Here is a 15,054-nt window from a genome sequence, read left to right as displayed (position 1 = left end):
TGAAAATTGAGATAGATTGCTGGATAGGACTGGAGAGTGACAAGACTCTGCGGCGCCAAATTAAATGGAGTGTAGGTGAAGTGTCTGTCCAGCTAGGGAAGCTAAAAGAAAATAATAATGACGGCGGAATAGAAGTTAAGGTGAAACACATTCATTCTAACATTTAGTACGCGAATGACATTGACGTTAATGAACTGTAATTTCACCCACTCCTTTCATTTTTTTTTCCATTGTTTTATTATAGAAAGAAGCTTGCTATCATGATAATAATTATAAAAATAATCATTATTAACTTTTTGCGTGATAAAAAATTATAACTTTATTTTCCAAATTTTGGAATGAGGTGTGCAAAAAAAAATAAAATGTCTTTAAAAAATGTCATCAGTGTTGAAACTAGTGTTTTTTCTTTACATTTATAGGTAAATATTTTTCTACAAATGCGATACAAAATAGAGACAATTTTAATTCAAGAAATCGCTTGAATTTTGTAAGGCGAGTGTAGAGCACAACCTCATCCGCTTCGCTTATGAGGCGTGCAATTTTCTACAACAAAGGTTGAATATAATTTTTTCGTATCCTCAATATTTATCCTAGAATTTTGAATTGAAATTAAAACATTCGACATTTGAATTTTTATTTATTAATCAACTTTATTCTTATTTAAAAATTTTTAATTTAGCCCGATTTTGAAGCTTGTTTTTTACTTTTTTAAATTCTAATTTATTCAAAAAATTTGACGTGTAATTTTAATTAATTTCAATAAATAATTTATAAAGAAAAAAAAGACAACTTGACAAGTAGATAGTCTTGGGGGTGGAGAAAAAATTAAAAAGTTAATGTAATGTAAAAGAATACTTCTCGAGAGAAGAGGAAAACAATATACATGTGTATGCAAATAGCCGAGGACGAGTGAAAAGATAAACACGTTCGATAAATGCAGCGTTAAATTTCAATCCTCGCAGAAAAAATAGGAATAAACAACAAAATAGAAGACAACTGGCTGAAAGGGACCGGATATTGCCGTTTGGGTTACTTTGATTTTTAACGGGTGAAAGAATGTGCGATGGCTCGGTGTGGGACAAAAGACTGGATAAGAAGAATAAATGAAATAAAAATGACGATTGAACTTGCGGTCGTTGAGGGGAGCAAAAAGCTCTATTGGAGATCACATCTGGCCTCAGTTAAGTTAAGATCTTCTTAGTTTTTCCATTCTTATTTTTATTTTTATTCTTATTCTGCTCTCTTCTGTACGATAACCCAATAAAGTTCGCTAGCCTCTTTCTGAAGAGAACTAAAGCTCGGATTATTCGTATCAACATTTCAGTTTACTTTTTCTGGTTTTTACTATCTGCGAAATCTCAGAAAAAAAAATTTTTTTTTTTTCATGAAAATTATTTTGATAACTCACGACCCCGCGGATATTTTTCCGCGAATAAAAATATTCTGCATATTTTTATATACTGAGTAGAATATCAGATTTAAAACAAGTTTATAATTTTATTTATTTAGTTTTGGTTCGCTACCAACTGAAAGTACTGAAAAAAAAAAAAAAAAAAATTGTTTTATGGGCAGCCGGCGGTATTGATTTATGTGGAGAGCCAAAAAATACTTTAGAGTTTTGTAGATATTTCATAAAAAAGTTTTTTATTATTTTTTACAAAAGTTTAAGTTGAGTCTTGAAAGTTATAATATATAATTTTATTTTTAGCCTGATTTTTTTGCTATTAAATTCGAAGATGTATATTGGATTATATTTATTATTAAATTATGTAGTATTAAGTGAATATGAAATTATCCAATAAATTTTAGAGTTTAATATCTCTTGATGCCGAGTTGAGTTCATTTAAATTGGTAACTTCGGTTAAATCTTATAAGTCGTAAAAGCTTTTTAGGTGTGACTTGTATCTCATATATTTTTAGGTAGATTTCTTTAGAAAATTTCTTTAGAAAATTTTTTCACAATATGTTTCATTTCATCTTGTCGAAAAATGGGATTGGCTCGAAAGCAAGATTGCGCCCACAGTTTTCAACCGATCTTTATGAAATTTTGTGAGATCATTCTATGGATCAATACCAAAATCCAGTTCAAAGATGAGCAAAATCGGCCGGTTAGTTTACGAGTTGTAGGTGTTTAAAAATTTTTTTCATTTTCAAAAAATTTTGAATTTCGTATATTTTGTAAAAATAATTTTCTAGGTGTAAAAGATAGATAATAACTATCAAATTTATCTTAAGCTTCATTTAATTACCTTTAATTCAAACTATCATTTGTCTAGTTTTGATTATGTCTTTAAATAAATCCGTATTTTTTTAAATTTTTTAATGAATATATTTCGGCCTTTTTTCTTCAAATAATTTTTAAACCGTAGAAGATAGCTTAAATCTATTAAATTTATGTTAAAATTCACACAGTTATCTTCAATTTAAGCTATTATTCGTCGCTTTTTGATAATTTTTTTCAATTTAATTCGTAGTCGGATAAATTAAAAAAAAAAAAATAATAATTTTTGGCTTTATCGTAAAATAATTTTCATATATTACAATTTCTATTTTTTAAATAGTGTTTTTGTCAATATTCAAACAAGAAATTTACTCATCCATGTCGGATGTGGCCGAATGGCGCTTTTTTTATTATGTATTTGTTTGGATTAATGTATGTATGTATGTAGAAATGTGACAGATGTAAGTAAGGGTGAGTGAAAAAAATTTTCTGCAGCTTTAATTTTGATGGATTGTGCTCTTAGGTAATATATAATATTTGTTTTAAAATGGAGTAAGTGATTTTGGGCATTTTTCCAACGCGAGTTGAATAACAGCAATTAACTGGGTGAAATATAATAATAATAATAATAATAATAATAATAATAATAATAATAATAATAATGTTGAATTTTGTTCAAAATTAAAATGAATTTTGTTTAAATTTTCCCGTGTGAATTTAACTGCATAATTAATCGGCGGAAAAAAAAATAAATAAAAAATGTGATTTGTTAGGAGTGTACTCGGTTCTCGCGGAGTTGGTGGGACAGGAAAATAGGCTATAATAGTCAGGATAATAAATTATCTTCAGGCATCTCTTTGGAATCGTATCACTACAGCGGAAATTCCAGGGGAAATCGATTTCTATTTTGAAATAAACGACTGTTGACCGTCGTGGGAGTACTTCCGGGCAACCGATTACACGCCGCATTGTTTTCACCAATGAGATTCAATCGCTTGGAATTGATTCTATTTTAAAAAAATCATACTCTCGATTATTGTGCGCAGGAAAAAAACGAAAACAAATTACTCACGCTATAATGTAAATCAATAAATTAATAAATTGTTTTTGAGATTGAATCATCGGAATTAATGATAATAATAATGTTTCACTTAGATTTTAAATTTTCTATTTTAACTTCCAGCTTTATTTTATTCAAGTTTAATGTTAAGTCTTTAATGTTAGAAGCAATGGCATTGAATTTCGTTATTTTTATCGGTTTCAGTTTTTATCGAGGACCAGTCATGACAGGAACGTACCGGAGATCGGTGAGTACAGGTAGAGTCGTTTTATTGTCAGTAATTATTTCAAAGTTTTTCATTCATTAATTTATTTATAAAAAATAAAATTGATTGATTTTTTGGGAATTTGTTTGGTATCATAGTTCAAAATATTTAAACCTGTAAAAATAATATTTAGATTATTTGAACTTCCCGCTAAGAAAATTGAAAATTTTCAAAAACCGGGAAATTATTGGTTTTACCCCGATTTTCGAAAATTGAGTTTTCATCTCTTATAACTTTTTAACAACTAGACGGATTTTATCGAAGTTGGCGCCATTCAAAGGGGCTTGACCAAACTTAAATTTTGAATACAGTTTAGACTGATTTGAACCGGTAGATTTTGAGAAATCTCAAAAAAACTACAGAAAAAATTTTTTTTTAATGTAGTTTTTTTGGTATAACTTTTAAACGGCTTCCTTTCAAATTTTTATCATAAATAGGCCGTAAAAACAGAATCAAAAAAAATTAAAACATGTTAATTTTTCACCTAGTTATGGCCCAAAATGGTGTTGATCCAACTTATAAATAATTACCAAAAATCTAGTGACCGTGAAACTAAACAATTATCTAAGTTTTTATGTTAAGACAATCTTAAGTAAAAGCTCTCTCTAATTACTGATTGCTAATTTGGTAATTACATTTGGTAACGGTCCAGATGAAAGACCACTTGTGTCAGAAAAAAATGTTCAACTAAAAAATGTCAGCGCCAAAAAGTCTGCCGGTGTTTTATTTAATTAATCACGTAGATAGAAAGATTTATTAAGTGTTAATAAATTCAATTTTTTTTTTGGAAAGAATTTATTCATTTATCAAAAATAATAATTATTGTTTGCTACTTTAATATTAAACATTTTAATCTCAAATGAAAATTTACTTTTTGCAAAATATAAAACCTATAAAAACAATAATAATATTCGATTAAACAATCTGCCCAATAGTATTTCTATTTTTGTGTGCGGTAAGTTACATTAAAAATTTATTTTTATTTTACGGTCGAGTCCGGTAAATTTAACTGTCATAAACTTTAAAAAACATCGCTGTTACTAATAAATGGTAAGGCAGTGCTTCCGATTACAATGCACTCCGGTAATTTCTCTCACGAATATAACAATAAATATCTTTCGAGTAATTACTCTCAATAAACATTTATAATTTATCATCACATATCTGTACTATAATATAGTACTTAGCCACCGCTGCAGCGAATCCAATTTAAAAACTTAATATGCAATCTGGGATTCACAATGTGACACACACACACTCTTATCAAGTTAACCTAATAATCATGATAAATACTCCCATCCATTAGCATGCAAGCGCCAAATAATAACAAGCGTGCGATAAGAATGATAAAAAAAACCATATATTTTTCCGATTACTGCAATATATTTAACTTTTGTCTTTCCTTCGTTTATCTTCATCTATCCCACGGAGATTCTAATAAAGAAAATCCCCATAAATAAATTTTCGGATTTTCCTCTTTAAAAATGTTATCTATCATTATGATATCGTCATAAAATATAAATTATAAATTATGATGCATATAAAATGTTCGGGATTATTTGTGCGACGGCTCAAATAGGGAGCGATAACGTTTGATGGGAGTCTAGTCAATGAAAATGGGGTTTTGAATTAGGTACGGGTGCCCGGAGCGCTTTCTATTGCATCAGTTCCCAGAACTTTGTGGTTTTCCTAGCTGTCGAGTATGATAAAGGAAACTCTCGGGCTGAGTCGTGTTCAGTTCTATTCATGCACTCTTCAATGTTCAATGTTCAGTGCTTGGTCTAGGTGTTAAAGGTTAAACTAAATATTTGCAAGTGCCGAACCTTGCTTTTGATAAGACTATTTTTAACCCTCGCTTTTAGATCCGGATCTTTTGATATTTTAATCAGCTTGTAATTAAAAGTTTACGTTTTGTTTAAAGTTTATCCATTAATTTTCTTCTATTTTTTTTTTTTATTTTGATTATCAAAAAATTATTTATCATGTAGAAAGCTCTTTTTGGATGAAAAGTTTGAAGATAATTTTTTTTAAGGGTTAAAGAGTTTGTATGCACTTAAGGGCCCAACAAAATAGATTTGTCAATAATTTTTTTGCAAAGGTTTTTTAATTGATTAATGTAAACAATCACCTGGAACTTTATTGATAAATTATTTTTTAAGTTATTTTAAAAAAAAATAGTTGTCATTAAAAGCTTTAATTTAGAAAATTAATAGTTAAATTCACTTATAGTACATAAAGTAAAACTGGAAATTTTGTAAAACTTTTTCTAAAGTTATAATTTGCAGCTTAAAATTGTCTTAAAAATTTTTAGTTTGAAAAAAAAAAATATTGAAAAAAAAATTTTTCGAACCAAAAAAATAATTTTGTTGAATTTAATTAAGACCAAAAATTCTTGAATTAAGTAAAATTTATTCAATTATTTCAAGAATTTGTTTTTTAAATCAAATTAAATTATTTTTAAATTAAACAAAATTAGAATTTTTGGAACGTATTGACAATTATTATTTTATATTTTATCTCGTACTCATTCAAATTAAATAAACTTCTCTTTTTTAGAAACCTTAATCTGTTTTTTACATAATAAAAAATGAATGAAATTTTAAATTATATTGCAATACATATTTTTCATCTTAATTTTACTATAGGATAATTTTAGAAGAACGTTTTAATAAAAATTTTACTTTCAATTCAGATGATAGCAAATCGATAAATTAAAATTTTGAAATGAAAATCCAAAACTTTCAGCAAAAGATATAATTTTAATAACGAGAAATCTGCTGATGTTTATAAACAAGCCATATCAATCCACATCAAAACATTTAACTTATAAAATCATTGCTAAATGTATCAATACTAGTTTTGTAGTCATAAATATTGAAATTTAATAAAATATTAGAAAATTCTATAAATGGTACCTAATAAAGATTCTATTTACAATTTTTACTGTAAAAATATTTAGTGCAAAATTTCAACCAGAAAAAAAGTAAACTTTTTTTAAACCGAGTCTGTTGATCCAATTTGCGAAAAATCTCACGTATTTCCGATTTAAGTCTAAAGAACTCAAAGGAAACAAGAGAAATGTCAGAAACTTCTTCTTCCTTTCAATTTCACTTTTGTACGGTTCACAAAAATAAACTACTCTAAAACAATCAAAGTTTAAAAAGACAAGGGTACATTTAATCAATTTAAAGAAGATCAGGTACGATCTACAAGTTGATAAAAATCCAATTGTCCTTGTCACTTGTAAAAAATCCCATTATTTGTTTTTATATCACTCATATTTGTAAATTTTTCATAGAGATGAAACGACATCGTTATTTTTTACTCATTGTCCGCTTTCATTTTACAACTGATATAAAAAAAAAAGCACAGACATAGACATAAGATAGGAGACATAAACACAGTGCTTTATACAAAAGTGGTGAATCATATTTTTCCATGTATGCAATATATTATAGTAATATTCGTACATATATATATATATATATATATATATATATATATATATATATATATATATATATATATATTGTGTACTCTTGTATGGAAACATTTAATATAAAATTCGCGCTTGAAAAAGTTTAACATAAAATATAAAATTTGAAATAAAAAAATTCCGTGATATCATGTGCAGTACTAAACGGAGAGAATTAAATTATATGATCTACAATACTATATTTTTAGTGTTAATCATATGAGATAGTAAAATTTGTCTAGTGTTAAAATAATTAATTAATAATTTAGTAATTTTTAATAAAGTATCCCAATATTTTTCATTTTAATTGTAGTAGTAATTATTGAGGGTGGGAACAAATACTAAATTTTTATTTAAATATATTATAGCATTTTTAGAATTGAAATATTTATTTGTATCAAAAGATTTATTTATTTTATTATAAATATTTTTAATTAATAAAAAACATTTTTTTTTTTGTAATAAGTCATTTTAAAAAATTAAGAGAAAAGTGAATTTTCTACTCGCGAAAAAATGTTTTTATCAGTGTATAATATAAGACTCAGTAAATTTCTTTTTTTTTTTTTTTGACAATATAAATGAGTAAAATTGACTAAAGCGTTACTGCTCCCTTTCATTTGATGAAAACTTTCAAGAAAAGTCTAGTGAATAATAAAATTGTTTCTTCAAACTTGAGAATCCTTGTACTCATTTTTTCAACCAGTAATAGATCAGTGAACTCGGTATATTTTGTGCAGTAATAAAAAATTTAATTTAACAAAAATTTTATGCTCCCACAATATAAAAACAATAATATGAAAAAAGTATAGCAGTTATAAAGTTTGAGAAAAGTTTTTATGTTAACTTTATTTTTCTTGTGTTTTCTTAGCTTGCACATCGTATATTCTAAAAGCCGACCCTTCAATATACACTGGGTCAGAGGAGGAGTTTTGGCGACATTGCTGATGTAAGAATGCGGACATTGCAATATTTTAATACGTGCTCGTAATACCGAATTATTGAACGTTTGAGAAGATGATAATGTATGAAATCTCGGAATAATACTTTTGTTGAATAGTAGTATTGTGAGTTACGATTATAAAGAAAATGATAAACCTACACAGAAAAAATTTTCTTTTTAAAATTATCATTCTTAATAGTCAAAGTTTTCAATCTAGATTTATATTTCTGATAAGCGTGCATTTCAATAAATAAATAAATAAGTTTCCAAATGCGAGAATTTTGACTACTATGCGCCACCTTGCGGAAATTTTTAAAACTATGCTACAATTTATTTTTCTATTAATCTTCAGTAATTATATTTTATAAAAGTAAGTTTTTACAGGTTAAAGATTAATATTAAACAGGAAAAAATATCTGAAATATTATCTATATAATTGAGAGAATAAGAAAAATTTTGTATCCAGGATAGTCGTATGATAAAATCGATTTTTTTAGTGAAATTTAGTGTCAGTGCAAAGGTCTTGATTTAAATTTGTGCCTTTTCAAGGTTTCATATCATTTTCACCAATAGTCAATTTATTATGCCAAGTATTTAGACTGCATTCGAAAATGCTCTATCTCTAGATACATAATTAAGAAATGACCTTGTATCTTGTGAAATATTGACATTTTTAAAGATATAAGCTCACCCCGAGATTACACTCATCGAGACCTTTCATTTGAGTACCCACATCAATTTTTCATATATTTATATAAATTATATATATCTATATATGAAAAATATATCAAAATGCATGTGGGTACTCAAATGAAAGCTCTTGGTAAGTGTAACATCGGGATGAGCTTACATCTTTAAAAACGTCAATAGTTAAAAAAGTACAGTGCAATTTACCAAAAGTCATTCTTTAATAAAACAAAATTTTATTTATTTAGATTGCAAGATTGCTAGTTATTATTATTAATCTCCAAATTACGAAAAATATTTTTCTGAATTCAAATAATAATAAATGAATCCGTAATTCCTTTCACTATTCAAATAAATCCATGAAAATATTATCGAGCAAACGTTATTCCGCACGAAGAAACAGCAAGTTTAACAAACGAGATTAAGGAAATAAAATGTCATACAAAACAAAAGCGAAAAGTAAACGAAAACAAAGGTGACAAAATAAAAGGCGTTATCGCTAAAGCGACCAGTCAGAGTACCTCTAAAGCATTTCATGCCGAGAAAGAGAAATTCAATTATTATCACTTCAGTTAATGAGATTTTTGGTCTAGTCGCCACGTTATCAGTTGGTGCTCTAAAACATTTAACGACCGAATGCTTAACTACTAAAATAAATATTTGCTCGCCGAAAAATAAGCAAAACCCCGCCCTCGATGCAAGAAAAATAATGAAGACTAACGGGGGATTTTATTTTAAGACTCCTCGAGGATTCATTATAAAAATGGAAGCATTTAGCGTCATTTCACCAAATGGACAATCAAATGGCGCGAAAATCCTCGACTTTATAATATGGAACAATTTTTTTTTTCGTTCTTTCATACTTTCTATACATATTCAGGATGTGTTTCCATTTGTGTAAAAATTAAAAAAAACACATAATAGTCCTATTCGGTGTAGCTACGATATGAGTTTCCTCGGATTGAGCGAACGAAAGTGTGTATCCGGTTGCCCGGGAAACCGGGCATAGAAAAAGCTCCGGAGTAAGTGTCAAGCGCCGGTAAAGCTTTTACTCAAATCCTTCCATCCTGGTATTCACATCTTTGCTTAGACACATTCATATAAAAATCCGGATGTCACTCAATTCAGACGTTGAACTCATATTTTCGCGAAAGGATTATTTATATTATGATTTATTGCATATTATTTTCTACGTTTATATACGGAAAGAATTATATCGTAAAAAGTTCTGCAGTTTGGGTACACGATTGAAATGGAGCTTAAGAAATTTTTAACTATTAAGAAATATTTATTAAATAATCGTGGAATGTTAAAAACTCTTTTCCAATGCTAAAAAGTCCTTTTATCAGCGTACTAAATTCAAATTTAGGTTAACAAGAAAAAGTAAAGAAAAAAAAATAAAATAAACGGAGTTATTTATCAGAATAAGAAAAAGTTCTCTTTTTAAAAGTCATAAGTCCTGAAAACATTTAAAAGTCAACTGCAGTCTTAAATGTTTGGATCCTGTGCTTCTGGTACTAATTTACGCTTGAAGCGATCCAACCGCTAATATACCAACCGAAATGGTCATATATATAGTACAGAGAGCATAAATAATATTTAATAAATAAAAAGTACAAAGTATTCTATCCGGCAAAAACAGTTAAAAGTTTAAAGGAACCGATGCTCCAAATGAATCCGTGATATAAGTTTTGTTATTACTCATTTATATATAATATACGAGAGCATAAACAAAAAAAGAAAAAAAAGAGATTCTAAAAATTTTGCATGGATGAAAAACTGCTCACGGCAATGTCTGATCAACAAGAGCTGTAACTACTCATGGGCGCTTGTAAATTCTCATATTTTTGAATGTAAATAAAAAATATTTTATTATTTTTTTAGATTCTCCTGCATCCGGTTATTAAACTATCTTTTTTCGCAGCTCTTGTTTTTTTAGCTTTGATACTCAACAGACATTTTACTGCCGTGTTTATTATCCTCCTAAGAATCAGTCATTCGAGGTATTTTATCTGCATAATAAAATTTAATAAAGATAAATAATAAGTAAGCTTTTGAGAAAAAAATAAAATTCATTTTTATTTTTTTATTTTTTATTGCGGTTGATTTTTTAAAAATATTTATTGGTAATAAATTAATAAATTTATTTTACTAGAGTCGATGCGACATTATACTGAGCGCACCAGATGCTTCTAAACCGAAACGCGGTGTTTAATTTGAAATCTTTATAATATAACATCGTGTACTTAAGTACAGTATTTTATGTCATTTGTAGTCGAGCAGCTAGAAATTTTCTCGGGGAATTTATTTCCAGGTAATTTAATAAAATGAGACGCGTTAATATGTTGCGTCGATTTTTCTGAGCAATTTAATTATTTTTTAATGAAAATATTTCTATGGAAATTTTTAATAAGTTTTCTTTTTTCAACTTATTCCAATCTCTCGCTGATTTTACTTTGGTATTATAATCTTAATTTTTTTCTACTTTATACGGATTTTTAATAAAAAATTTTCTACTTTACGAAATATTTCTGTCACTAAGTAATCAACTGACATATTCAATAATTAAAAGAAGTATGATAGTCGACAGTAAACCAACACATAAGCTTGTTACTGTCTTGTGTCTTTTTATCATGGATTTTGTGTGTGTTTATCTAAAAATATTTTGTCCGAGGATAATAACGCCTGTCACCATCTAAAGTATATGTAAAATATATTTTGCAAGGACAAAAGTGAAGTCAATGAAGTTGATAAAAAATATATTAACTTTATATAAAGGAAATAAAATGTAAATACACAAAAAAAAAAAATTTCTTGAACCAAGAAAGTTTTAAGGAAGACCGAAGTTATTTTGGAGCAAGAAAAAATTTTTTTGGCTTAAAAAAATTTAACTTCGCTCAAGAAATTTTCGATCTTCTTTAAGATTTTCTTTCTTTATGTGTATATATTAAATATACTTAATTAATAAAAAAAAAAAATATTATCAACAATATATAATTGAAATTTAATAAATCTATGAGTACGGAGTTTCACGTGAAATATACTCAGATTATATAAGAAATATATGCGAAATAAATAGAGTGTGTATGAAAAATTTATCTAGAATTTATGATCTAATTTAATGTAATAAATATTTTAATTATATAAATAATGTAATTAAAATATATAAAGAATGATAAGAATAAAAAAAGTATTGATGATTAAGACGCTATAGAAATTTTGAAGAAATTGAAAAGTTACGAATTTGATAATTATCTTTTAGACACCTACATTATGTATATAGCAATATCGAAAAATTCTTAAATCAAATAAAATGTACTTAAACCAAGTGAAATTTCTTAGTTTAAGAATTTTTCAACTCAAACCAAGAAGATTAAATTCTTTAAAATTATTTACTTGATTCAAGTAAATTTTTTTTTCTGTGTATGGCAATATCAAAAAATTTCTCTCAAAATTTCAAGGCAAAATCAAAATTTCCATTGAAATTGTCATAAAAAAATTAAAAAATATTCCCCTACACTTTTAAAATTTAAAAGCTCTTACAAATTTTTCTCCCTAAATTTTAAACAATTTTTTTAGGATAGCGATAAAATTTACGTACAGAAACTTTGGCCGATTTTCCACGAAAAAATCTGTTATTTTCTATCAAAACATAAAACACTGATGTTAATTAGAAGTATGATTAACGATTGTAAATGTAACCTCCCTCTCGCCGAAAACTAAAAATAATGTAACTTAAATTAGAGGTAGTTGGGCTGAGTAGGATGTAGGAGTTGGGATTATTCAGGTCGCAAGCCCGTCAGCAGGATTACTGACCTGGAGAAAAGGATCGATTGATACGGTGAAGCACGCGAGGGTAATCGGTTCCGCCAGCGAGAACCGCAAGCTCTGGATCGCGTGTTTTACACTTGCTCTGTGCTGTTTCCTCGCGAGACCGGTTACAGCACTCCGTACTCTATTCCACGGTACTTGCCATTGTACTTATAGCCAGCAGCGGAGGAAATAAATCTAAAAGTGCAATACAACATACAACCTACAATACACAATATATAAAATCAAATAAGAAACAGAAGCAGAGGCAATAAGGGACGGATTAAATCGGCATCACGATCGACTCGCGGGCGCCTACTGCCATTTATTTATACATTACTTTACCCTCTATACAGCAAATAGAGATACGTCACAAATATTCGTATTGGTATATGACAGGTACAATACACGACACACACAACATACATGTTGTTAAGACTACCGGCACTAGAACGATTCAAATTGTTCGTCCAGCAACAGGTTTGTAGGTGCAAGGGGTCAACCAACTTCTCATTTCCCTGCGATATTTCCAACAACACTATAAATAAATATCTATCGATCTTCACAATTCGTTCCTTAAGAATTTTAAATTTCAAATTATCTACCGCTCTTTGTTGTTATTTATCTAATTCGATTGGAGATTCGATTTATTTTCTTATCTGCTTTTTCATAAATAAAATATTCATTGGAAATTTTTTTAAATGCTAAATTATTTAAATTAATTCACTAAGTATCAAGATTTTTCATATTTCCGTCTTTGAGTTGTTACTTACAAGAAAAATTTGATTAATTTCTGCTTTTTTGCTTAGAAAATTTAATTTACATGCTTACAAAGACCAAATGAACCTCTATTGGAGTTTATGGAGACTGAAGTGTTTTTTATAAAATTATTTTTAAGAAAATAACTTCTTAAAATTCAAAACAAATTTTTTGAAAAAATTTTATCATTTATAATCTTTTAAATTATTTTTTAATTACTAAGAATAATTATTTGAATGATAACTATTGGCTTATTAGAAAGAAAATTTAATTCTTTACAATTTTGGTATCTTATAAAATCTTCCTAAGTTCAATAGTTTACAAGTGAGAGCCGTTAAAATAAACATGTAAAATCTAAAGATCTTACTAAATTTTGGACATTGTATTTTTGATTTTTGCGCTTGCAAGAATAATGACTGCATTAATTCCTTCGAGTAAGTAATCATTAGAGAGAGAGTTTAGTTATTCAAAATTTTGGTAATTTATGAAATGTTCCAAAATTCAATATTTGAAAAGTTATAAACAAAAAATTAGTAAAATTTTATTACAAATTTCAAAATTTTGTGAATTCGACTTTTTTTTCTAGTTTTTTTCGGCAAAAATTATCGGCTCGCAGACAAACCGCCTACTTAAAAAGATTCTTAAAAAAAAAATAAAAGAAAAAAAAACAAATAACATTTCAATTGGAACGCGAGCACGTCCTACTTGAGAAGATTTATGGGAATATTATAACTTAAAACTACAATATTTTAAGAATAGCGTATTTTGTTGTTGAAGCTTGTGAGAAAAATGGCAGGTGTGGTTGTACACAACTGCTTGTGTATGTATGTATATATGTATCGATTTATACGTTAGGACGTTCCTCCTTGCAGGTCATAGTCATAGACATGCAACTTTGGAACAATGACCTCAGGGCACTGTAACCTCAGTGCAGGCATTGATCGACGATCCAGTTTAACAACACTCAAATACTGCTTTCACATTATTATAGCTTCTCTGAATCCATGACACATCGATAAGCTATTTCTACGTGACTATAATCGCGCGACAGCCAAAACGATCTTATATATGTTCAAACTATGAAATTAAATATGTATGAGAAGAAATAGAAAGTATGGAGAGAAACTTCAATTTTAATGCATTCACCCTCAAAGTCAGGAAAGTTCCCCAAAATTATGACCTCCTAATTTTGATATTATTATTGATGACAATGCATCTGCCCTCAATTTTTTTTTTTACAAATCTTTCTAGATTTTTTTTTATAAAAATTTAACTTTTAAAATATGATCATTTTTTTATTTTTGTACATCATTAATAATAAAAGAATAATTACTAGCAACCTTGCAGTTACAATAAATAAATAAAATATTGTTTTATTAAATAATGACTTTGGTTAAATTGCACTGTACTTTATTAAATATTGACGTTTTTAAAGATATAAGCTCATCCCGATGTTGCACTCATCAAGAGCTTTCATTTGAGTACCCACATGCATTTTTGATATATTTTTCATATATACATATATATAATATATATAAATATATGAAAAATTGATGTGGGTACTTAAATGAAAGGTCTTGATGAGAGTAACATCAGGATGAGCTTATATCTTTAAAAATGTCAATAATTAAGAAATGAACTTGGATTTTGTGAACTATTAATATAGAAAAGTTTTTAATTAATTCATTAAATAAATTATTGTAGAAAATTTTTATCAAGAACTTGGAGATTGATATTTTTAAATTTGTAAATTAATAAAAATTAATCTTGAATTGATTTCCCTTGAAAGTTAATGACAAGTATTATCAATTATTATTAATTCAAGAATTAAAAAATT

General features: G+C 27.4%; 1 protein-coding gene across 5 annotated transcripts in view; it reads left to right on the top strand.

Moving 5' to 3' along the window:
- Positions 1–15,054, top strand: part of Trpgamma (Transient receptor potential cation channel gamma) — a 53,337-nt gene that overhangs the window by 16,986 nt on the left and 21,297 nt on the right. For 2 of the 5 annotated variants that reach the window (XM_074244781.1, XM_074244780.1), the window contains exon 2: positions 3,486–3,538. In XM_074244781.1, the coding sequence (XP_074100882.1) occupies positions 3,505–3,538 (34 nt within the window). In that variant the 5' untranslated portion in view covers positions 3,486–3,504. Of the gene's footprint in view, positions 1–3,485; positions 3,539–7,889; positions 7,968–15,054 lie in introns of all 5 variants that reach the window. The other 3 variants (XM_074244784.1, XM_074244783.1, XM_074244782.1) reach the window with 3 other exon arrangements.

The sequence above is a fragment of the Cotesia typhae genome, unplaced genomic scaffold, assembly GCF_013202065.1.
Source record: "Cotesia typhae breed Kobodo isofemale line unplaced genomic scaffold, CoteBio_Ctyphae contig_44, whole genome shotgun sequence".
Taxonomy (NCBI): domain Eukaryota; kingdom Metazoa; phylum Arthropoda; class Insecta; order Hymenoptera; family Braconidae; genus Cotesia; species Cotesia typhae.
The sequence above is the reverse complement of the archived record's forward strand: the minus strand, read 5'-3'. Positions and strand labels throughout refer to the sequence as shown.